We start from the raw sequence: 27019 nt of genomic DNA on the forward strand, positions 1-27019 counted from the left end.
TGGATTGCCTACTTGGATAAGTGGACGTGATCTACGCATAGGAGAGGTGAGTATGTTTTTTTTTGTTTTTTCAGGGTACCCCTATGGATTACTTCGGATACTAGGTGAGTATGTGTGAGTGTGAGTGTGAGTGTGAATGTATGTTTAATTAAAATTTTACTTTCACTGTGTATGTTTGTTTATTTACGTATTTCTTTAGTTGTGGAACTACAAGTGCCAGCGGGCCCGTAATGCCCCGCATGCTGGTATTTGTGGTTCTCCAAATACCAGCATGCAGGGGAGGCTTGCTGGTACTTGTGGTTCCACAACTAAAGACAATATGGAAACTTCATTTTTACACTTTACACTAACACTATCAACCCGGCACCCACGGCCATAGGGTGCCGGGGATAGCCCTGGGCTATCAGTCTAGGCCTGGGGTGCCCTGGAGAGGGGTACCCCTTTATTGGGGGGGTACCCAACTCCCCAGGGATCCCCGGCCTGGACTGACTAGTGGTCAGGGATAATGCTTTGGCCGGGGAAACCGGTGAAAGGTTTTCCCTGGCTGTGGCATTATCCCCCCGCTAGAAAGAGTTCGGTGCTGGTTGTGGAATTTTCAGGGGACCCCTACTCATTTTGTCCCCTGATTTTCCAGAACCAGCTCAACAAAGCCCTGTGCTGGTTCTTAATATACAGGGGCCCCCTACGCATTTTGGCCCCTGTATTTTTAGAACCTACACAGGCTTTATAAAGCCCGGGGCTGGTTATGCTTTTGGGGAGGGGGTGCACGTTTTGTTTAAAACACGCACAGAAGCCATCACGGATCTCACTGATCTGTGATGGCTTCTCTAAAACTCGCACCTTTTAATGCTACTCGCATTAAAAGGTGTCAGTTTACATAGTCCTAAACTCGCCTAAACTCGCAAATGCAGTAGCCTCGAGCTGAAAAGTTCGCAGGCTATTGAATGTGCGAGTTTCAGTACAAACTCGCACTTTTTAAAAGTGCGAGTTTGTACTGTTACTAAAACTGACACCCTATTACATTTGACCCATAGAATCCATGATAAATTCACCTATGTGTTTTCGCGGGAAGCATCCCAAAAACAGTCTAATTATCAGGGATTTTTAGCTGAAGCCAGCAAAGTCTATCCCATCATGTTCAACAGAGCAAAATAGATACACAAAGGATATAAAAGGGGATTGGGCAACAGTCAGTAACTACTTTCAGGAATTTGTATATACAGACACCTCTCTCTCTCCAACCTGTGCTGCCAGGCATAACGTCTGTAGAAGCAGAAATAAGGCATGCACACCCTCCTGGTTGTATGTTACCAAGGTAATAAGGAAGTGTGACTCGTCACTTAGGCTAGCAGTTTCTGAAACAGACGTGAGAGATGATAGGGATGTTATGTTGTGGCTTGTCAGTCCCGCATGGACTTACCAATGTCTTTGCCACCTGTACAATCTCTTTTCGAAATCTGTGCTGGGTACAAGCATACAGATACATGTTAACTACAGTATTTGTAAGGTCAAGCATGGTTCCAATGTCTGCAGCAATATTAATGCTCTCACTATAGTCTTCTCTATTAATTCTGTAGTGCATCGTCTTGATTAAGATTTGGGTAACAAATCGCATGGTGCACAGATAGGCAAAAGTCATAGAAACAGTCACTAAGAGTACCATCGACTTCACCCTCTGTTTCTTCACATGAACAATTGATGAGATACTAATACGGTTTTGTTGCATTTCACAGTGAACTTTATTGCTTTGGCAGATTTGCCTTAAAACCATTCCATTAAGTGTAAAAATGATAATGTATGGAATTACATATATGAGAGTGGTTTGAAACCACACAATGCTTTCCACGTATAGCCTTGGTAACTGATCATCATATACACATATAAAGACTTCGGTCCCATTCTGTGGCCTTGACTCATTTGACCAGAAATAAGGTATAGCCAGCAGGTGACTGCAGATAAAAACAGATGCTATCACATAGACCGTGCGTTTTTTACTACACCACTTGGGTTTCTGAGAGAGAGATCTGATTGATATAAACCGTTCAACGGTAAAGCAGACTACCAACCAGACAGAAGAGTTGTAAGCTCCATAATTTAGTACATCTCGGATCATACACCAAGGAACTCTGCTCCAGAAGGGTTCAGGAGTGTAGTACTTAAGGATCATTTCGAGGATGACGATCTGGATGATGACCATTGTATCAGCCACGGAGATTGCCATCATGTAGCAACGACAAGATGGTGAAAGCCCACAGTCTCTTCTCCAGAATATGAATAATGTTAGTAGGTTTGCTATAAAGTAAGAAAGATTTAGCAAAATAAGCTACAATGAAATAGAGGACTACAAACTTATATTGATCAGCATTTTGAAGGAGATGGACCAACAACACAAGTGAACAAATGTCCCTGTACTTTTCAGTGATCTGTTGTAGAACAATGTAACAGTAAGAATAGATGATTGTACTTTTGCATCTTTTATATATGTCCACTTTCATTATTTTCATTATTTAAGGGCCCCATTAAATTTTACCTGTTTGTTACAGTTTAATCCAGGGACGCACACCAATTTTAGATCGAGGACTGCATTCGGAGATCTCACTCATTGAATGGGCCACAATTAAATGTTACTTACTTAAATGTGTAAAATACATACAATTTACTAGTGGAATTTGTCTTATAGCATTGTTAATTAGTCCCTATTGAGACAGAATTAACCCTAGTGTCTGTGTACATGTGATAGGAAAAATACATGTGCTGATGTAACCAAATACTCTCTATAAAACACTGCATAATATGTCTACTATATAAATAACTGCTAATAAATAGAATTTAAAACATGACATATATAAGATATCCATGTGACATGCCTGTACCACAAATAGTTGACATGTATGCTACATGTAGTTTTTTTTCTACACAGACCAAAATCCCATTGTTGTGTTTATGAGTTGACTACCCCTGACCACTTCCACAGCTACAAAATGCTTGGGATCCAAACCCACTCGATTTTCCTATTGCTGTGACCTGGGCTGAATGAATTGATGTTTAAAATCACATTTCTGCATAAATGTGCATTGAGCCATCAATTAAATAGAATAGAAGTGGAAATTCAAGAGTATTTTGTAACCGGCTGAAATGTCTGGGTAGCATATCTGAAATGCTTCCCATTCAAGAAATAGGGCCAAATGTAATAGGATGAGAGTTCAGAAAATGTGCGAGTTTAGCAGTAACCTCTCACACTTTTTAAACTCGGACAATGTAATAGAGTCTGAGAACATCCACACTCACATGTTGTTAGACTAAAAAAACCTCTCATCCAGATGTTTTCCCATTTTGAATATAAAACTCAACCAATGTAATAGTGAGAGAGGTTACTGCTAAGCTCTCGCATTTTCTAAACTCTCACCCTATTACATTTGGCCCATGGTGATTAAACTTTGAAGGATGTCAATAAAATTGGGAAAAACTTTAGTACTAGTTATGACCTCCAGGTAGCATATCCCTAACATTCAAACCGTAAACATGATGTACAGTACAATGTACATTGTATTCTACCAGCAGGCACCGGTGGTGTTTCAGAGTGCCAGGCCCTATATACTGGCAGCAACATTCCCCAGTCACCTCCTCCCAACCCTGCCACAGAAGGGCGACCATAACAGGATTGCCCACCCACGGCTTCAAGAAAAACTGTATTCTTGCACCAGAAGCTCAGGGAAGCCACTGTTCACCACATTTCTCCCCAGGCCACACTGGGATGGTCAGCAATCCCCCCCTCCCCAGTCTCTGCCCCTCTCCAAGGCAGCAGGGATGGGCTTAAGAAGTGTAAGGAGAATATTTATGGTAATACTTTTTTTTAACAGTATAAAAGACTTTACTGTGTTAATAAGTTATTTATAACAGTAACAGTTTTTTAACTGTGTAAAACATTTTTTTTTTAAAAAAAGCAAAAAAATTGTTGATTTTTGTTATCAATGTAAATCATAGCTATTTAAATATAGTTTTATCTTTATATATCTGCATATTTGTTAATGATTACTGAATCAGGTTTAAATAGATATGATTTACATAATAAAAATCAACAATTTTGGAAAAAGATATTAGCCAGTTAAGTGGCTAAGTAGTATAAATGGTAGGCTGGTTGAGGTAAAAATGGGAAGCTTATGTTAGTAGAAAATATTAGCAGGGGTTAATTAGCACAGCAGGTGGAACTATTAACAATAGATAATATAAGGTAATTAAGGGAGAGAAAAATGCTGACGCAAGATTATACAACAGGCATATAATCAGCGGTAAATTGACATAACAGAGGAGATTCGGCAGGCAAAGAATAAAAATAATTATATATGCAGTGTTACGTTAAACCAGCAGAAGAAAAGTAAACAGCATATAAATGAGGGTACTCATAGGAGATCAGACAATATGCAGGGATAAATAAATACAGCAGGACACACAGGGGCTGATTCAGGTTGGAGCGGAATTGCAAAGCTGCACGCAGGGAGCTTTGCAATTTCGACATTCTAAATATGCAAATGCAGCAGAATGTGTATGATACCCCCTGCTGCACTTGCGATCCCAGCACTGCATCCAAGGTCGCGGGCTGGGATTACCATTGCGACCATCGGTGGTCAATGGTCGCAATGGTGGACAGCGTTTGCGAGGCCAGGAAACTATGTTGGTCGATGCAGTCACTGACTTTGCCACTTGCATGTAATGCTGAATTATCCCTACAATACAGGGGTTATTATAGCAAACAGTATGATGAACAGAGCATAAAGTATTGCAGAGATAAGGTGCAGAATGCCTCAAAATGTACCATCTCTGCTGAGGAGATGAATGGGGTAAAAGTAGGAATTTACATTATTCTTATAGAATAAAGTTCACAGTTTTATTTCTATACTTGGTACAGTATCTTCAGGGTTTTAAGTTTGTGTATCAATTTCGGAATTAATGCACTCTTCAACCACTTACACACTATGAGATGAAAAATAAGCTTCCAGGCAGAGATGGATTTAGGGGTCAGACCATCCCTAAGCACAATATTATTGTCCGCCCCCTTCTTAACAACTGCAGTGAAGGACAGTTAAGCACAGCTGCCCAGGAGCAGTGACAGGTGGTTCTGCATGGCGGTGGGTACGGGATGCCAGTGGTCAGAATCCCGACATGGTTAGCATACCGACACCTATCGGTAAGTATACTAACCCTCCCACACCGCAGCGTAAACTAAACCCTCCTTCCCGCAGCCTAACCCTAACCCTCCCCTTAGGTTCCTAACCCTAACACTCCCCCTAACCCCAATACTTACTGTCGGGATGCCAGCGGTCAGGATTCTGGCACTGGGATTCAGACTGGTGTCGGGATCCCGACAGCCGAGATATAAGCTACATCCCCTGCATGGACATCATGATAGTGTCACTGCTGGTTCAGGCTACGCCCCTTTCATGATGGCCGGGGCCAGCTGGTCCCAAAGCTGAAGTCTCCTGGCAGACAGCAATTACACAGGTAGCCCCAACTTCTCCGCAAGCAAGTGGGCGATCTCGCCCTATTGGTGCTACATTAAATAAGAAGCAACAACTTTGATGTGTGGGTGGGGTGGGGGGACAGGAGTGGTGGTGCCTCACGTGCCTAGTGGGAAATCTGCTACTGCTTCCAGGTTTAAATATTCCGCTATTTCTTTACCTTCAAGCGGTTCACTATGTAAAGACTACGCTTGGAAATCTCACTGTTAATGATGGCCAATGTGGACAATGCTGTATTGTGAAGACTGTCTCTGGGGTCCTTTAATACAATGCTGCTGTCGTCTAGAAAATCTCCCCTCCCCCCACCCCTACACACAAACCAGGAGACCTATCCTAGGATGCACCACTACAAATCATCTCAAACTAAGGACTGGAACCCTGGAAATACCACCATATGGCAGCAGCAATATCCCCAATACCCCATATACCAAGCTCGGATTAGATGCAACAAACAAGAAATACATTCTTTGGTTTTTAATACATGTGTGATTTAAATACTCAACAAATAATGTAACATACATGGCCCAACAGTGACACTATAAAACATTAATTTCAAGAGATAACTGTTTACCTGATAAATAGCTAAAATTTCATAAAAGTTACACAGGTCAACAGACTAAAGTAATTAGATAGTGGAAACCACATTTAAGCAGACAGTTTGTCATACTGCCTAAATTTGATTTAAGGTTTTGCTCCAATCTGTAGCATTTGATAATTATTTATAGCTACTTTATACCAGCAAGAGAATTCAATTCTTCAAGGACATGACCTTTGTAATCCTACAAAGCTGACCTTGGGTCTGACACCCCGGCCATTTCTAACTTTCCAATAAAGAACATTCAAGTGGCAACTTTACCTCACTTAAGAGGACATTCAAAAAAATAAAATAAACCAATTAACAGTGAGAACCAATATAGGTCTACCAAAGCCAAAGAGATATGAACCGTGTCCTTCAAAAAAAAACGAAACACATCATAGAAACGTAACGTGTCACAAGCCAATGTGCACAGTACATGGCTAGGATTTGTTGTATTTGAATAAAAACAAATCTTAATTTTTCAGTTGTAATTTCTTGTTTAGAACATATAGTAGCCATGTATTGTACCATTGTTCAATAAATGTAATTTTTCTAGATACTAAATTTTTCATCTTACGGATATCACAGACCCAGGCTAGCTATTATGAAACTTTTTTTTTTTTATAAGGCTAGCTTTCTAGGGTATAAAAATAAGAGATAAATAAATAAAATAATGGCTAACAGTTTTTTTTTTTAAACCAAATAAAAACTAAAGATTTTAAGAAAGGGGTGTGACTAAGCAGCCATCTTGGGCAATGCCACTCAGGAGCTCCGTATCCCAGGTCTCCCTGCCACCTATACACAGATCCCTGCTCCCGGTATACAGCTTGAAATTTTCAGTCCCTTCCTCTTACGCTCAGTAGTTTTCTAGATTAAAAAAAAAAAGGAAGGAACCAGATAGGCCAGGGGGACTCACCACTGGCGTAGCTACTGGCCGGGTCCCAGTGCCTGCAAAATCAATGTGACAAGTGCCGGGACCGGCGCATGCACACTAGCGGCAGGGAGACACGCATGCGCATTTTCACCGGCCTCCAAAGGGCTGCATTGTCTGCAGCCCCTAGGAGAAGGGTAGGCCTGTCTGAAAGACAGAGTAGTGGCTTCCTCCTGGAATCCGCTCTCTGCAGTAGCAGCTGGGACTGGCAGTCCCAGGATGAGGAGACACCTCCCCCTGAGACTGCCTGTTGTGTATCTGGCTGACAGATGGTGCTTCCAATAAGAAGCCACTGCCAGTCACAGCGTAAAGAGTGCAGACACGGACTGCACTGAGGTGGCGGATTTTACTTGGGGGGCTGCAGCCTCGCAGCCCCTTAGCAAAATCCATCACTGGACTGATGTAATATTCGATCAGTTCCTAAGGATTTAACCCGATAATCATTAAAATAAATAGAATAAAAATAACTGTAGATTCATAAGATAGATATTCGAATTAATTACATTTGTGCAATTATAAATACACTTCCTAGTACGGCTTGGTTTAAAAATTCAACACATTTATTGCAGCATAACATACATACAAGTCAGTGGCCGGGATGTACTAAATGCCCTGCATAGATGGACTCCTGGGTCATAAACTGGGAAGTCCAGGGAGCAGCGTTGATCGCAAAAGACAGCTCTTATCAGAAGAGCAATCCTTTGCGGAACTGATCGCTTATTTTAGTGAATATGCGATCAGTAGGGATGTGATGCCTGGCAGGATGTACCACACAATGTTAGTACATCCCACCCAATGTCATATATACGTGTAGGTATGATTTTGCCCAATGGTTAAAACCATGTATATGGAAAAGGAATAAAAAAAAGTCACAGCTCATATGGTTAAATCAAACATCTATCACATACATTAGCACAAAGGAGGTATTAGTGAGTAGGATTCGGGGCAATCCGGGTTAATATCCAGCAACTAGAGTGTGTATTACCAGCCTTGAAGCTTGTTCCGTCCCAGTAATTAGCTAGGAGTCCTGCCTTTGTTGTAATGGTTGACGGTGAATGTGGCCGGGATGAAGAAATAAAGTGCTGGTCTGGAAGCTCCCGAATACTCTCCAAAGTCTGTGATAGTCTTGGGGAGCTAAATGCGTTTCACCATGGTAGTCCCCCACAACTTTGTCAGTAACTTAGCCTTTGTGCCAATGCACTATATGATAGACCGTTGATTTAACCATATGAACTGTGACTTTTTTTATTATTCCTTTTCCATATACATGGTTTTAACAATTGGGTGAAATCATACCTACATCTATATATGATATTGACTTGTCTTGTATGTATGTTATGCAGCAATAAATGTGTTGCTCAGAAGATTTTATACTTGTGTTTGGGCTGAGCCTCATAATAGGTCATGGTGCATCCCATGCCTAGTGCCACAAGGATGTCTCTAGGCTTCTGCTTCTCCTGCCTCCTCTGGTCACATTGACACGAATGCCTCTATAGGTGGCCCACGGAACAGCCTTTACTGTTGTCTGCTCCTGCCTGAACATGCTGGATATTCTTCCAGGTTAGTGGGCTGCACTCTTTTGTCCCAACAGTGGGTCCTGCTGAGGTGCAGTTTCATCCTCCTGTGGCTGATAGATGTGGGCAGTGTTGTGGATGTCTCCTTGCTGATTACCTCTTTTTCTCCTTACCTGAATGCCTTCTCTCTCACCTATACAAATTGGTCTGCCATAGTCTACATACTCTGCTATAAAATTTTTGGACCATCCCTGCCTTCATGATCATGGTCTATTTTGACAACTCTGCTGCACCGTTGAGGCCAAAACATTTCCACCTTGGCCACCAATTTGGGTGTCTTCAAACATAAATAGGCCCCCCTTCACAACCCTTTGGGAGCGGTCTCCTTCTCAGGCTACTGTGTGGGGCAGTACTACATATCAACTCCCTGGGGCATCCTCTGATGCTCTTTTAACTGCTAGTATGATGCATGAAATGTTACATCAAATGCTGCAATCATTTCAATCTAACTTGATATCTAGGCTGCTATTCATGCAGTAAAAATGTATGTATCCAGTTTGGGAGACTGTACAAGAATAAAATGCAAATGCTGGTGGCTTCTAATAATGAGCTCATAACAGCCCACGATACTACCCTGACGGAATGGTCTACAGTTAAGTATGAGCTACTGGAAATGGGGAACCGCTCAAGCACTATAATAGTAAAATTAGAGGGATTCCAGAATCGGTTTCCAATGCTAAGCTCCAAAGCTATAGCCTCATGCTGTTCTGCAACCACCTACCCTTCTTGGAAGACAGAGACCCCGCAATGCACAGGGGACCTCGCATAGGGACACGCTGCTTAAGATACATTTCTTCCATGTGAAGGAGTCCATGTTGAAGGTGGCTCAGTCTGTTCACAACAAAAACATCTCTCCAGCTTTTTCATGACCTCGCAGTGTTTACAGTTAATAAATGTCACTTCTACTAGCATATCACTGCTGCTCTTTGGCCACGGGATAGCACGGATAGATAAGGATTTCCGGTGAAGCTCCTTATCCTCAAAGATACATGTTTTAGCATCCCTTGAGGAGGGTATCAAACTACTGGCGGTATGGGAAATCCTAGTGTATTCTACTGTGCCCAAGCAACCTCTGGCTGGTAGCAGGTGTAAAGCCGGGCATCCACTATACAATTTTCTGTCAGATATCTGTCCAATCTGGCTGGTTGGAATGAAAACCTGGTAATGTATGGGAGCAAATGACAGTCGATCATATGGTTTTAAACACTGAACAAAGGACAAAAAAAATTGTTCAAATTGATTACATTTGTGTTTTTTAACCAATTTGTCTGAACAACCATTTTTGGCTATTTTCCAGTGTTTGCAAGCAAATGGACGACTGTCATTTGCTCTCATACATTACCAGGTTTTCATTCCAACCAGCCAGATTGGACAGATATCTGACAGAAAATTGTATAGTGGATGCCCAGTTTAATGGGGGGCATCCACTACAAGATCTGAAAACGACTGCATGATTACGACATTGTAATTGTGCAATCGTTTGTCAGTCGTGTGATGTGCCTGCACTGAACGAGCAGACGTTCAGTGCAGGGTCATCCATCATCTGGAAACATGCTGAGCCTGACGATATCGTCAGGTTGACCAGCATGTTTGCACGATGATAGATGTCTAAAAGACCAAATTTTCAAACGATGTTTGAACGATTTTATCGTTATTGTTCAACTTTATCGTCTAGTGGATTCCCCCCTTTAGACTGTGCTTGAACATATTTCCCAGTGAGCTCTTCATTGTTGCCTTGTGTACGGACTTTAATGGGCTTTGTGTGCCCCTTTGGGACTGCTTGAGAGGTTCCCTCCTTTGTTGAGAGGGTTCTTCTGTTTGATTCATATTGATATTGCATTGTTTACACTTGGCGGATGCTTACATAATTTAGAATTCTCAGTGTATATATTTTATTCTGTTGCATGATTTTTTTTTTGTTCAATTTATGATACTACAAACTGTTTTTATGGCTTTGTTATTTTTCACATGGGTGGAACCTAACCTGCCCCACATTAACCTAACCTAACCTACCCCACGTTACCAATTTTGACTTAATCCTTCATTTTACTGTCATAGTGTCTCCCCACCATCCTTGGTATTGGAGATGTCCCTACTTTTCTATTTTGATGTGTTACTTTCAAATTTGTATTTATGTACCATCAGGTGAAATTAATCTCCCAAAGGGGCCTATCCATGTTAATTATCGGGGTCCGAACAGACCGCGATAGTTAACATTCTATCTCGCCGTGGCTGCCGGAGCAATTCATCATTGCTCCGGCGTGGTGCCAGCTGATCTGATATCAGCTGCCCCCCGTGAGCGGCTTCACTGCTCCTTTTCGGAGCAGTGACGGGAGTGCACATGCGCGACCTACAGGAGCCCTGACGTCCTCTTCACAACTCGGACCTTCTTCCCATGTGCATTTTCACCTGCCTTTGGGAAATTAAGTGATGAGGACTAGGCGCTAAACGTGGAGGGACTCAGAATAAAAGGAGCTGGAACCTTCCTAAATTAAAGCAGACTTTGGTGCACTCCAGAAAATACACTTTTAATTTACTGACCCCCCCCCCCCACACACACACTTTTAAAAGGTCATAGATAGCTGCCCCTTTAAGAGATGAGGTAGCATCTTATTTCCAATTATATCTTGAGAATATAAGCTCTTGCGAGCAGGGCCCTCTACCCTCTTGTGCTTCTCCTTACTATATGCTCATCTACTTCTTACTCACCACTAGGACACCTAACACTTGGTGCCTATGCTTTGCTGCTTATGTGGGTGCTATGGCCACCTATGTATCAGTGTATATTATCCATGTCCTTGTCCTTCATTGTATTGTATTTTACTGTGTCACTTTTTGGTTATGTACCTTGTAAGGCGCTGCGGAACACTTGTGGCGCCATATAAACAATAATAATAATAATAACATTTGTGCACGATTGCTCCACTTTTTAGCCATCTGATGCCGTGATGTTGTCCTTCCTGTCTGGCCTTGACACCCTTTATAGATCAGAGTACTTTACGTTCTTTTAATGCTCCCTCAACCATGAAGGAGGTTAAATCTGCTATTATGCAGCTCTCTAATGCTGGGTATACACTGGCAGATATATCACATGCGCGCCAGCAGGTGTGTACCAGGAATATGTCTGAACAAAGTTATTCATATTGCATTGGCTGTGCAGCACAGCAGATGGCCGATATATCTGCAGATATATTGGCACATCGTGCTGTGTGTACGGGTGGTCACTTGCTGCAGAGGCCACCTGTCATTGACATCACACACAAATGCCCGGCCAGTTTTGACGTTAGTCACGAAACATCGGGCTGACGATTGGCAAGTGTGTATGATGTACTTACCAATCCTTATCCTAGTGTGTACCCAACTTAAAGGCAAACCCCCCACGGTCCAAGCAGGTATATAGTTTCTATATAACATTATTTGGAGACCTGCCTCCCATTTCGGTTGATCTCTTCAATGAGGCTACAAAATGCGGTACTTTCCCTAAGGAAATGTTAGGGGCAGATTAGCTAAGTGGTTCTCATCTGCAATCAAATTCTAAGTTTCTAAGTCAATTTAGTATGATCCCCAAGCCAGACAAAGATCCCTCTGATTTCAAAACTATTGGCCTATTTTCCTTCTCAATACAGATGTGAAAATTGCTGCCAAATTAATTGCAACCTGCTTGTCCCCTATTGTGCAGTTTCTCATACATTTAGACCAAATGGAGTTTTGTCTTGGAGAGACAGGCTTCAGCCAATACACGCAGGGTTTTGGACATAGTGTCAAGCTAACAAAGGGAATTTTTGCTTTGCTCGTTGGATGATTGAAAAGGCCTTTGACAGGTTACATTGGGGCTACATGACTCAGGTCCTTTTGAGTTTCAGGGTGAAATCGTGAGCTCCATTATGCCCTATATGCTGATCCCTCTGTGAATGTATTTAGCAACGGTTTCTTATCTGAAGCATTCCCTATTATGAGTTGAACTAGTCTAGGTTGCCCCCACTCTACCATTTTTGTTATGGCTATGGAACTTCTTACCCAGTCCCAGGCTTACAAACATATGGCAGTATGCACAAATTACGCCTATTTGCTGACAATGGCCCTCATTCAGAGCCACTCGCTAGCGGCAGTACGCTCGTTCCGAGCGATGTTCGCACATCTGCGCATGCGTACGGTTTTTAGTACGCATGCGCGAACCAGTCAGTGCGGCCGAAAATCGTTGGTACGCAATATATAGCGAGGGCCTGCTATTTTGAGTGACAGAATGAGGCGTATGTGGGTGGTAACAGGGGAAGGTGCTTGAAAACGGGGAGTGGAGATCCGAACGCAGGCGTGCTTAAAGGTCAAAACGGGCGTTTTAAGGGAGTGCATAATTAACAAAGCAGCGTCATTGACCACGTCACTTGGTTTTTTTAAACTCAGAACTGCTCGCAAAATAGCGGTTGAAAACACCAACCACAAGAATAGCGAGCAGTTCATACGCTGTACGATGTACTCGATTAATCTAATAAATAGCGGACATGACGTATGGTGCGTGCGGCCAGGGGGCGTTTTTATCAAATAAACGAGCGTATGTTTTGCTCGCTCGTTCAGACTTAGAGGTGGTAACAGACTGCAATTTGCGAACAGATCATTTGAATAGCCACCCCTTGTTTTTGAACGAACGACCACAAATAGCGAACGGCTCTGAATCAGGCCCAATGTTTTACTTGTTACTGATCCCTCCTCCTCTCTGTCTACCCTACATGACATCTTAGATGAATTGCAGTTTAAGTACCCTTGAAAAGGAGGCTGCTCTATCCTAGCTGGGTATTCGGATTTCAACTTCTATTAAATTATGTACCTATTCCGTACTATACCATTTATTTAGCCTAAAAAGGCTATGGACAATTTATGGCCCACCATGGTGAAATTTGTATGTAAAAAACAGCCTCCACAAATGGTGTATAGCTGCATGACTCTCTGTAAGTAGTATAGGAGAGTGATGCTCCCCGTGCTCGCTCACTATCAAACAGAGAGCATTCTGTCATCTGATAGTGCCCCCCCCCCATCTTGATTTAGAAAGGGCTATAGTGTTAAGCTGGCCACACACATGGCAATCGGCCAATGTGTACGATTTCCCTTGAAACTCTCCCCGGCAGCTCTGCACACGATCTCCACACAATTGGTGCCCAATATTCAAACGATCTCTCCTGCATCCAGACTTTCACAGTGCATCGGCTCCTAGATTGTCAGATCCGCCCTACTGCACGGAAGATCTGATTATGTGATGTGCGACCAGCGGGGACACGCATCGCATCGTGAGTAGGGACTCACGATTTAGCCATATTTTACACGATCTGTCGTTCCAATGTGTCGGAATCGGCCAGATTGGGTAAAATATCGCTATGTATGTGGCCAGCTTTAGTTTCCACTTCCAGATCATTTGCGGACCCTTCGGATGCTTTCTACTGTCAGTCTTCCTGCAATTTCTGATGAAAATGAGTGTTATGGTAAAACTTACATTTGTTAACTCTTTTTCCTTGAAGTTCATAGGGTCCACAGGGAGACCTTGGGGTGTAGGTGGTGGTTGAGGCCCGGGCACCACAGTTATAGTTTTCAGCTCCCAGGATGCATCAGTCCATCCCCCTATACCCTACCCCCGAGCCAACGCAGTTCGTAACAAGTCAAAGGCCGGAGGAGAAGAGAGAAGGAAGACTGATACACACATGAAACACACTCTCACGGAGAAGGAGACAGGAAACAGAGCCCATATGAAGCCAGGTGCGTCAGGGCAGGTACCCTGTGGACTCTATGGACTTTGAAGAAAGAGTTAACAAAGGTAAGTTTTACCATCTCTCTCATTTTCTTCTTCATGGTCCATAGGGCTCCACCGGGAGATCTTGGGGATGTCCCAAAGCAGTCATTCAAGGGTGTGGACGCTCCTACGTCGAGAGGAGAATCCGGCGCCGAAATGAAGCATCCTGAGAGACAAATGTATCAAAGGCATAAAGCCTCAGAAAGGTATGGACAGAGGACCATGTGGCCGCCTTACAAAGCCGTTTAGCTGCTGCGCCACGGCGAGCTGCCACGAAGGACCCACAGAGCAAGTAGAATGAGCAGTAACAGTAGCCGGTACAGGAAGGCCTGACTGCATGTAAGCCTGTGAGAGTCATGCGAAGCCATCTAGCCAATGTTTGCTTGTTGGCTGGCCATCCTTTCTTGTGAAATCCATAAAGCACAAATAAGGAGTTTGATTTCCGAAGGGAACTGGTACTGTCCACATATATCCTGAGGGCATGGACCACATCCAAGGAGGCCTAACCTGCTAAGAGGTCTGGTGATTGAAAGGCCGGGATTACAATTTCCTCATTAATGAGGAAATTGTAACAACTTTTGGAAGGAAACCATGGCGAGTCCGATGCACAGCCCTGTCCTGATGGAATACTAGAAATTGGGGAGCGACAGGAGAGCACCCCTAAATCTGGCACACTTCTGGCAGACGCTATAGGCAGAAGAAAGAGTCTTCGCAGTGAGCCACTTGAGTTCCACAGAATCCAGATGTTCAAATGGAGGAACTACTGACAAATCTCATTGAGCCACTGGAGGGACAGAGGGAGATTGTATACGGAGGACACGCTGGAGGAAGGTGTGGACATCCGGTTGTGGAGCAAGTCTATGCTGGAACCAAATGGATAGAGCAGAAACATGCATTTTCAGTGAGGCAAGGCAGAGTCCAAGGTCCAATCCAGCTTGAAGGAAGGCCAGGACTCTGGAAATCCTAAATACTTGAGGATCGTAGCTTCTGGTATGACACCATTGGAAATATGTATGCCACACTCTGTGGTAGATCCGAGCAGAGGTTGGCTTACGTGCTCTGAGCACAGTTTGGACCTCAGGAGGGATGTCTCAAGGATTCTCTAGCTCTGTAGTCCAAAGAGCCATGCCGTCAAAGACAGATGACCCAGGTCTGGGTAAAGGCAAAGACCCTGAGACAACAGGTCTGAACGTTGAGGCAGCAGGAAGAGTGTCGATTGAGAGACTCTGAAGACCTGAGTACTAGTGACGTCTGGGCCAAGCTGGAGCCACCAGCAGGACAGTGCCTCCGTCTTGTAGGAACATCCAAAGAACTCGAGGAAGAAGGGAGACTGGAGGGAAAAGGCACACAAACTGGAAGGTCACCTTTACTGACATTGCTTTTTCGAAGGTTGCTTCGGCATCCCTTGTTCTAGACCCGTACCTCAAAAGTTTGTAATTGAGTCGGGAGGCCATGAGCTCCACATCTGGGAGGCCGAATCTGCTCACTAGTAGTTGAAACACCTTTTGGTGAAGAGACCATTCTCTGGAATACATGTCATGACGGCTGAGGAAGTCTGCTTCCCAATTGAGAACTCCCGGAATGAACACTGCAGACATGGCCGGGAGGTGACCCTCGACCCATGTCAGAATGCGTGACACTTCTGTCATTGCTGCCGACTTAGAGTGCCTGATTGATGTAAGCCACAGCTGTGGCATTGTCGGACTGAACCTGTTCAGGTTTTCTGTGAAGTATGTTCTGGGCCAGTTTGAGGGCCCTGTAGACAGCTTGAAGGTCCAATTTGGTTATTGGCAAGGTTAATTCGACCGATGTCCAACGGCCCGGAAATGAGTGTGGATCGGTCACTGCGCTCCAGCCCAGGCGACTGGTGTCCGTTTTTAGGATTACCCAGTCCGGGATCCAAAAAGGGGTGACCCTTGGTAAGATGAGATGTCTGTAGCCACCAAGAGAGGGACAGAAAAATAAAAGATGAAAAAACCGCGCTTCACTTATGCAGCCAGAGGGTGACAGTAGATAATCTCTAAAAATATAACAAATGGTCACCCAGGCGCAGTAGGATACACCGTAGTCCTATATAATGTCTCTTAATACAGTCTCAAAAATTTAAAAGTCCAAAAGTCCAATAATAAATCCAATGTTGATTTGCAGCGGACCCTGCTCTCCGGTCTCCCCGCTGTCACTGGTATGGAGTGGCTGCAGGATGGCGATTCACACCATGTTGAGGTGGCAGCAACTCCCTGCACAGTGAGCGGATCACTGTGCAGGGAGCTGCTGCCACCTCAACATGGTATGAATCGCCACCCTGCAGCTACTCCATACCAGGGACGGCGGGAGACCACATCGGGGGAGACAGGAGAGCAGGGTCCGCTGCAAATCAACATTGGATTTATTATTGGACTTTTAATTTTTTGAGACTGTATTTAAGAGACATTATATAGGACTACGGTGTATCCTATTGCGCCTGGGTGACCATTTGTTTATATATATATATATATATATATATTCCACCTGTAGAGCATCAACCTTTGCAAAGGCCTAGAATGGAACTGAGCATACTCCACCATGTCGAAGGTGGACAACATAGATCCCAGAACCTGCATTGCTGAGTGGATCGACACTCGGCGACTATGGAGACATCTGCGCACTTGTAGTTGAAGTGTGGGGATCTTGTCTGATGTCAGAGATTCTCTGAGCCTGAGAATCCAGTAGGGCTCCCAGATGAATCACTCTCTGTGAGGGATTCAGGGAGGACTTTTTCCAGTTGAATAACCATCCGTGCTTGTGCAGGAAAGCAATGGGCAGCTGCAGATGGCGGAAAACAATGGGGAAGCTGCTAAGAGCAAGAGGTCGTCCAGATATGGTAGCAGTCGGACACCCTCACCATGCAGGTGGGCCGCCATGACAGTCATACTTTTGATAAACACCCGTGGAGCTGTGGATAGTCCAAAGGGCAGAGCCTGAAATTGGAAGTGTTGCTGTAGTATAGCAAACCGAAGATATTGCTGATGAGAGGGTGCTATAGGTTCATGTAGGTACGCGTCCTGAATTTCCAGAGATACCATAAAGTCCCCAGACTCCATAGCTAGGATGATGGAGGATAGGGTTTCCATCCTGAACCTGGGTACCCTGAGGAATTTGTTCAGGGATTTGAGGTTGAGGATAGGCCGATGAGACCCACTCGGCTTCTGAACCAGAAAGAGAATAGAATAATAACCAGTCCCTCGATGAGATAGCGGGACTGGTGCAATTACCCCTACTTGCAGCAAGGACTGTATGGCTTTCTGGATTTGCAGGGCCTTGCTCAGGTCTGAAGGAGGACCTGTGTAGAAAAAACTGGTGGGGAGGCAGTCAAAGAAATGAGAGGGCATACCCGTGAGAGACTACTTCTCTTACCCAAGCATACGTGGTTGTTTGACACCAGCACTGGGCAAACTGAAGAAGTCAGCCTCCCACTCTGGGATCCCCCAGAGGGAGGCCCGTCCCATCAGCCTGAGGGCTTATCCTCAGGTTTTGAAGCAGGTCGTCTGGTGTTCCAGGTTTGCTTGTTCCTGGGTTTGGCGGCCCTAGTGGAAGCTGACTGCCAAGGAAGGGACTGACCTTTAGGCTTTCCCTGTGGGTGAAAGGACTTAAATGATATAGTCCGAGGCCTTGTAGTAGTAGTAGTTGCTGAAGGCAGAAATAGTTTTTGATGCTGCCAACGTGGTTACAATCTTGTCAAGGTATGGGCTAAACAAAATCTCCTCATTGTAGGGCAACCCTTCAAGGCCTTTCTTGGAATCCGCATCTATCTTCCATGAGCGTAGCCACAGGGTATGGCGGGCAACACAGCAGCGGTCGAGACTCTGGAGGTTAGGAGACTGGCATCCAATGTCGCTTCGCCAATATAGGAAGCTGCATCTCAAATGTGAGCAACAAAAAAAATGTGATCCATAGAAGCATTTAAGGGAAAAGTCTTCAAGTGCGTAAGTCCAGCTTTCTATAGTTTTAGCCACCCATGCAAATGCCATGGTCGGACAGGCAACAGCCCCTGAACGAGAGTATATCGATTTCAGGAAAGACTCCACCTTTCTATCCGTAGGATCCTTCAAAGAGGTTACTGTAGGGAAAGGCAATATGGCGCTTTTAATTAAACGCTTAACATGTGAATCCACCGTGCGGGGGGAGTTCCCATTTTGAACAATGACAATGTCAGACATTTTTGTGGCTGAAACCTTTTCCAGGCGTCTGCCAGGCTGCAGCCATGTGTTCAGCTGATTGATCTCAAAAAGGCAATTCTGCTGAAGCCACTTTCTGTCGTTTAAACAGAGGGTGCTTGGATTTAGAGGCTGGCTCATCATCTTCTATTAGTAAGATGGATCTGACAGCTCGCACAAAGGCAGGAACATTAATTTTTGACCGACTCTCATCCTCCTCCAGAGGGGAGTCAGTGTTCGAGAGATCAGCATCTTCTGCCTCCTCAGATGATACTTCAGAATCTGTGGAAGGGCATGCTGGGATATGTAGTCCCACAAAAGCTGAAGGGCCCAAGTTTACCACCATTGCGCTAGGTGGTCCCCAACAGTAGCCAGCCCCTGAGAAAAAGAAGCCAGGGGGGGGCTCTCGTACAGGCTCTGGGGGGTCTGATGGGCCTGGTGGAATAGAACACAATACAAAACCCATCTTGTATCAAATCCTCCTCACTTAAGCCTGCAGTACATAATTTACATGATATCAGTATGGGTGCAGATGCTTGCTTGCTACTCTTGCCTTTGCTAGACATAGCTGCAGAGTAGTATAGCACTCAATATGGCACTATGTATAATGCAACCACTGTGTATATAGGATACTAGTAGGAATGCAATACACTGGTTCTGTCTTATGCATGGGCAAGCTGCAGGAGCCTACAGCACAAATATGGCACAGTCCAAAAACCAACTGTATGTGACAAGTCTCACATATACTTAGTTTTATAGATGTGAGGCACAGGAAAACCCTGAATACACCTGTATGTTAGGACAAAGTCAGAAACAAAGGGAAATATATATGCTGACAGTATAGAGATAAACAGACAGGCAGCGCTAGCATAAGTCACATACAATGCAGAAATAACATAACTGCAGAATGGCACTACAATCAACTACACAGACTCAGTGTCTGGTAGGCTAGATACTCTGATTCCAGGGAGAGGTACAGTATGTAGGGGGACCGAACCCTGCGGTTCCGAGCGCACTGTGGCTGTGCCTAGGAGAAAATGACAGGCGGAGACCTCACCTTAAAAGGGGGCGTGGTCGGGGAAAAGCAGCTCAGGGAAGCGAGCCCTCAGAGGAATGGTGCCCTGAGCTGAGGGGCTGCTTTATTGGGGAAAGCTGACCTCCCCATGCTGTTTATTTAACCACTGGGACGCTGGATTCCTGCTCCATAAGTACCCTATTGGTCTAGGGTGATCACATTGGAAGGAGCCTGTGTTCACACTCAGCGCCTCTGGTTTGTCCCGAAATGCGCGGGTCACCGTGAGCAATGACCCGCCTTACCTGTCCCCTTGAATCCGGGTTGCAGTCTGGGTCCGTCCATGGGGCCAGCTAGCAAGGACCTTGGGATGCCCGCTGAAATCCCAGCCGAAATTGGCGTTGTGGTGCCCGGAGGGGTGACGGAGCGACAGGGCAGACGTCCGGTGGACAGTCTGCTGCTGCTGCTCACTAAGGTAGTAAAAAAAATAGACCAGATCCCATCCAGGCACCGAAGAAACTGAGGTGCCTCTGGCTCGGGGTATAGGGGGATGGACTGATGCATCCTGAGTGCTGAAAGCTTTAACTGCGTGGTGCCCAGTCCTCAACCACCACCTACACCCCAAGGTCTCCCTGTGGAGCACTATGGACCCTAAAGAAGAATGCAAGGTTTTGAAAACTTCATCTGTTCCTGACTCGACATTGCCCCTATTACATTGGTATCCTTTGTTGATTTGTCTGGAGAGGTCAGTCTGCTGGCGGCTGAGGCTGCTTTAGCCCAAAACTGTAAACCTCCAGTTTTCAAAATTCAATATAACTTCGAGATGGAAACCTTAGGAAGCCCCATATTCCAACTAATCTCAGGTTATGAAATGGTTTCCCTGGCACTTGCATATTAGTGGAGGAGATGGGGCCCCTGCCTTCCCTGCTAACCTTAATGCAGCCTCTGTGACCAATATGCGAGCCCTCTGGGCTTGTCATGTACAACTGTGAAGAATAACACCTTATCTGTATTTTGATTGTTTTCTGGCTTTTGTTTGCTATTGCAATTGTTGTGGGCCTACATACCCTCTTGTACCCTTTCCTCCTCCCCCCGTTCCCTATGTAAGGGGAAAACACACACACACACACACACACACACACACACACACACACACACACACACACACACACACACACACACACACACAATTTAACACCAATAGAGATTCAAATATGAACATTGTTATTTTACTTCTTTTGGAGGATATTTCTGCACTATTTTCTACCTTTATGAGGAAATATAAATTGAATATATTACTAACACTTAAATAGCACGGGTTTTAAAAAAAACATTTGGTAACGAGAACAGCAATATTTACTTACATGGGATTCCAATAATAGCCAAAACTGGATAGAAGACTTTCTGCAACCATACCATCCAGTGCTTATCCTCCATTGTGTCGTATCCAACCCCAGTTGTAAGAACTAGCTAACATGTCTCTAATATATCTAAAAATTAATCGTACATATAAATTTGTAGTGTTTTACCTTAGGGCTGCTTCTCCTAATCACATATTTAATGAAATCATGGCTTTAATATGCTTCGGTAAACAAAAGAAAAATGACACAATAAAAAGTTGGTTACTTATTAACCAATGGGGATTGCCACTTAACGGCCAAGACAGCTGAATTTCCAGTAATGATAGTATGGTCATGAAGCTCTAATTTAAAGACCAGAAATGAGCATTAGCAGGTTGTGGCTCATTGCAAGTGAAATATCAAACAGGGGAGATTGCAATCTTATCTGCCATAAGAAAATCACATTAGCTAACATCTGTAAGGAACTCCTTCCTTTTACACATTCGGAGTCCATCATTCATCTCTTTATGCCGAACATGAAATATGTATCAAAATGAAGTAAAGTTTCACATTCTATAAAGATTAATAATTTGAGCTAAATTCAAACTAGAAGTATTCACAGACTTACCCTTTTCAAAAACAAAATAAAAAATAAGACCACCCAAGCTAACAATAAAAACATTTTCTTTTTATTCCTAAATCTCAAAAGTAGATTTTAAAATGAACTCATCCTGCGTAAGGTTTAATCAGTATAAATACCAGTAATGATTTGCGTACTGCTTGTAGAGTAAATTTGTACAATTGTATTTAGATAAAAAATAAAACTATAGTTTCTCCTAGCATATGCACACTTCTCCACATGGAAGAAATAAATAGAGGACTAATCACAAAGAGATCATTAATTAGAGAACAATGTGAGAAAACCCAAGTGGGAAACAGGGCAGATCTCAATTATGTGCCACATACAGATGTGCCCTCATACACCTAGCAGCAAGTGAGCCACCTGGTCCCGTGCAACTAAGATGCATTTTCAGGTGAAAAAGACCCTCGGCTCAAGCTGAGTAGTGTACAAGGCCACATCTGTATACTGTCCACATTGACAGTAAGGATTATACATTACCATTATCTTGTGTTAATCTCCTGTGAGGGGTGTATGTGTCCATGTGGGCAGCATATTCACCCCATGGATTTATCTGGCTATATCCTAAACTCTCAACGAGCATCTTGGCTATCGTGAACTATATAGTACATAGCCAGCAGGAGAACACTAGTAAATAAGGGGACTACTATTCCATATTTAACTTGGCTCCTTGTCAGTCAATACAAGAACAGTACAACATATGTAAAGGCAACCGGCCTGTGCAGAATTGCACTACATGTAGTGATGTCTTTATGAAAGAGAGAGAATGGCAGGTCTGCTTACATTTATGGCATTTCCATTCTATTTTTCCCATTTTAAAAGAAGTCTTATACCACTGGATTTTAATTCAATAAAAAGAAAATAAACTTAAACTTCCCACCCAAAAACACCCACAAAAACCTTTATTTGCCAGGGGCCAGCAAGGTTGAGAGACTTAATTGGGCAACATCATCCAGATTGCCAGGTGTAGTGATTCACTGTCTTAAAAAATAAAAATACCATTATAGTTAATCATATGTACCTTTCTTATGTGCAGTAATTGACAGTAACTTAGCCACTTAATACATTGTTACTTTGTCTACCATCTAGCTACCTAAGAGATGGCAGCCTGATGCATATATCCTCAACTTAATATGATAATAGAGAGGTCTCAGATGAGTGATACCTCTTCACATAATCATTGGTGTTTGTAAAAATAACAAATCATTACAAAAAAGAATGCTTATGGTAATATAGAACACAAAAAGGACCTGAAAGGGATTTGCTATTAGTGTCTTTTGCCCACCATTATCCTCAATGATACACGCAGTAATACTGCACTCTTATTTTGCATGTATGAGGTCAGATTTCATCCTAGGTTAATACTGCAACCTCCGATTAACAAAATGTGCAAATTCAGATTTGTAATAAAAATCAAAAGGCAAAACATCTGGAAGCTCAGGAGCGTTAGAAATTAATATATCCAACGGTTTCCCAACATGGTTTTATATGAGGAGTTTATACTTTCTCTAATGAACGTAAGGAAATAGAAATGTTTTGCCATATCTAGTGGAAAGAAAAAGTAATCATTCAATCAAACTTATCATTACAAATTAATCTTCACTATCATACTTGTATGCACTTTTATAAAAATATCCACACGCTCAATACAAATCACACCATGTCTGTGTTTACATTATTTTAGTATCCTTAGTTTTCTTTGGTATCTGAAGGGGCCACTCACAGAAAACGCCCGTGCTCAGACACTAGGCCTAGTTTGAGAAGGGGTATTTTGGATGCCACCAGTCTATGAGATGGACACTGTGTACGGGATCCAAAACAATCTGTACTCCTTGATCTCCACGAGGCCTCCTGCCATTCAACACTGGACAGTCATGGAAGACCAGTCTCACTCGGTGATGCCTCATATCGGTACTGACATTCATAGTCAACTATATTAAACCAATAAAAAGAAGACATAAATAAGCCACCTTTCCAACATAGTACAAAAAAAAAACATGACCATAGTAATATGTCAAGGTGTAATTCTGTAGTGTGCGATTAGGAAGGAACAAGTGTATACTAGGGTGTCACTTAGCAGGTATAATGGGATATGCAAGAGAAGGGCAGGATGCTGTGTACGGCAATATACAAGTGAGGTTAAGGATGGAGTCACTAAGTGGTCCTTTGTTTTCCAGGTTTCCTGAAATAAAGAGTGATAGGAACTTTGAAGTTCACCAACACATTACATATATACAGAATACATACATCTTAGTCTATATACAGTGCTAAAAAGCCTTTGTGATGCCATATAAATAAAAAATAATGACATTTTGAAATTCAGCTCTTGCATGGAGATATACAGATATGCAATACATTATTTTATAAACCACTTTTTTGGGGTCCCAGAATGAAAGGTATGTTGACACTTTGGGTCCCAGGATAATGATACACTGACATTTGTGGTCCCAGATTACAAAACAAGAATATAATAATAAAAATATAGAAACTGACAAATCATAGCATTTTCACCAAAAAAGTAACCCTGTTGTTGCTGGATTGGAATCTATAATTGAATCAGACAAATATCAAACTGTTCACTTTAGTATAGTAGTTTGTCTAATGTGGGCATGGTGCTACTCAACCAAAAACATGTGAACAGGTTTTAATTCAAAGAGCTATCAAAGCAACACATTCTAGCAACCACTAATAAATAAATTTATATATACACAGACACACACACACAGTGTATATATATATATATATATATATATATTTTTTAGTGGTGCACTCCTTATTAGAGGACTCTCCAGAGCTTGATCCATCTTTCCTCAGATGAGACAATTACCTCAAGTCTACACTTCCTCTCATCTGGTCCCAATCACATGCCTATTCACATTTCATTTTCACCTGTTTGGACAAGGGGCAGCCGCTTCAGAAGCAATAGGTCAGCCTATCTCCCCTACACTAAAATAACCCCAGAAATCCTGCTGGCACTACTGGCAGGTGCGGGCGATGAACAGAACAAACTTTCCATTGTCTAGCATTGTTAGTACAACTAACCCTAAAAGGGCAGACTGGATGTGGTTCTTATTTGCCATCAAATTCTATTTTCTATGACTATCTGAGTGATTAATGAAAACAAAAGCCAGAGTCTATTAATACGGTTCTACTAACTTAATTATATTTGAGTTGCTCTATCTTTTAATTGATATTAATAAAAGGTTAGGTTTTATTTAATCACATTTTGCTTTTCACATTAGGTGGCTCTTTTGTATGTGTGCCCCACACAGTCACTTTTTCCCTGTATAGTGTATATTATATAATATAGATCAGCTTTATTTCAATATCAGATTACGAATGTGGACAGTAGTATGAAACGGTTAACACTTGTGTTTGGGGGGGTTACGGTAGGGGAAAAGATAGATGTATAGTGTCTATATAATTATTTGAATTGAATTTAAATGGTCTGGAGGGATATAGGAGGAAAACTAAATTTAAGGACAGTATGATTCTCCATTAAAAGTCAGTTGAGAAAATGACTTTTGCATTTTTCGTATTCATATTTTGCAACCTAACAATGAAGGTGACAGAATAATTAGCTGCTTGTGGTGTATGTACTCTCCATGTTAGCTGTGACTTACACAGTCTAGCTTTCAGGACAGGGCTGGAGAGCCACCACTCCACCATCAAGAGTGGCGGGTGCATCTACCGATGTGTCCACATACATCTATCCTTCGTGCACTACAAGTCGCGCTACACGAGCTCCGTGTGACTCGGTAGCGCAGAGCGTCTTTTTACCTTCAAATGCATATTATTCACACAGTGATGCAAATACTTAGTGCAGCTTCTGCGGATTAAAATGATATGCAGCATGCCTATATTCTGTGAGCGACTGTATCTGCATACGAAACGCTACGTTACGTTACAGCCGCTGACACTGTAACGTAGCAATTCGCATGCAGATACACCCGCAGTCGCTCACAGCATATAGGCATGTTGCATATCATTTTAATCAGCAGAAGCGGTTCGTGCTAATTATTTGCAGCGAATAAGACGCATTTGAAGGTAAAAAGTCGCACGAAAAGATGCTCGGCATTACAGAGTCACGGCACGGTATGGCGCGACTAGAAGGGCTGTTTAGCGCGCAAGGAGGCTAGATGTATGAGGATACATCTGTACATACCAACAATGATTAAATTGGGTAGAAAGTGGTTGCATGCTCTGAAAACCAGACAAGAACATGTTGGGATGCCATTGCCATGTGCAGGCCGGCCAAGATAAACCATTACATGTTTCAATATGTGATGAATTATATAATTGTGCCCAGAACTTTGAAAGTGTTTAAGGTTTATAAGCCCGATTCTGGAGCTCTTCATTCTGACCTCTCACCCTCTGGGCAACGAGCGCGATCGCCCAACACTATTCTCAGGAAACACAGTTCTTGGCGTACACAAGCATGAAGAACCAGGCAAGACAAAAAAAAAAAAGGAAGAAGGAAGTAGCAGTGACTAAGGAAAGGCAGAGGGAACTAATAGAACTAAGAAAAGTGATCAATAAGAAGCAAAAAGGATCAGTATAACAACAATTAAAAATAATAGAGATCGTAGTAAAAAAGAAAAAAAGAAAAAAAAAAAAAAAAAAAAAAAAGGTAAAAGCAGCAACAGAGATTAAAAAAACAAAGCAGACATAAGCACATTAATTAAAGTGGTCACTAGAAGCTATCAAAGCTGAAATGTATTAAGAGTGTATTGCAATGGGGCACATCCACTAGCAGACTGTGAAACGACTGCACAATTACGACATTGTAATCGTGCAGTGCCTACACTGAACGATCAGTCGTTCAGTGTAGGCACAATCCCTCATCCCCGAACATGGGCAATCTGTCATTATTGACAGATTGACCAGCATGATCAGGCGATGATAGATGTCAAAAACAACCAGCGGGAGCGCACAGCGCAGGTAGTTTTTGACATTAAGCAGCCCAATTTGTGCCCGATTAACAAACGATTGAGCGATAACCTCCCTGTCTTTAGACCCTTGCCGGGATATGACAGCCGGCTGTCGGGATTAGGTCCGCCGGCTTCCCGACTGCATACCCATCAGCCCATCCACCTAACTACTGGTTGCCAAGGAAATATTTACGTAAAACCTTGCCACTGAACATTACAATTTTCTATTACCATCTTGTCCTTAGTTGGTACACAGTGTTTTTCCCAAAATTACTTTGGATAAATAACAAATCTGTTAAAACAAAATAAATAAATAAAAAAAATTAAATCAATCACGCGTACACAACATACTTACATAAGTTAGGGTCATACCCATGACAACCGGGATGAAAATAAAGTTTAGTGTGGTAATTTGAAGAAGGCAACATTCATGATCTGGGTTAAAAAGGACTTCTTTGTACTTTGTAGGGGGCTGCAGTTCAATAAGACAGTGGTTCTTCTGCTTTGGAGGCTAAAGAACATATGAAAC

General features: G+C 43.0%; 2 protein-coding genes across 3 annotated transcripts in view; both read right to left on the reverse strand.

Annotated features, from left to right (window-relative positions):
- Positions 1–1059: 1059 nt before the first annotated feature.
- LOC148508198 (putative G protein-coupled receptor 139) lies at positions 1060–21542 on the reverse strand. The gene is made up of 2 exons (XM_088444965.1): positions 20944–21542; positions 1060–2292 (listed from the first exon to the last, which is right to left on the reverse strand). Exons 1-2 carry the CDS (start codon positions 21014–21016, stop codon positions 1346–1348), a joined length of 1020 nt encoding a protein of 339 aa, XP_088301091.1. The 5' UTR covers positions 21017–21542; the 3' UTR covers positions 1060–1345.
- A 44-nt stretch (positions 21543–21586) lies between these two features.
- The window catches only part of TMEM183A (transmembrane protein 183A), a 31579-nt gene continuing 26146 nt past the window's right edge, over positions 21587–27019 (reverse strand). For both annotated transcript variants that reach the window (XM_088444963.1, XM_088444962.1), the window contains exons 7-8: positions 26846–27001; positions 21587–23490 (exon numbers count right to left, since the gene is read on the reverse strand). In XM_088444963.1, the coding sequence (XP_088301089.1) occupies positions 23311–23490; positions 26846–27001 (336 nt within the window). In that variant the 3' untranslated portion in view covers positions 21587–23310. The remainder of the gene's footprint in view (positions 23491–26845; positions 27002–27019) is intronic.

Source organism: Taudactylus pleione, unplaced genomic scaffold, assembly GCF_031769625.1.
Source record: "Taudactylus pleione unplaced genomic scaffold, aTauple2 ptg000374l, whole genome shotgun sequence".
In the NCBI taxonomy this organism is placed as follows: Eukaryota; Metazoa; Chordata; class Amphibia; order Anura; family Myobatrachidae; genus Taudactylus; species Taudactylus pleione.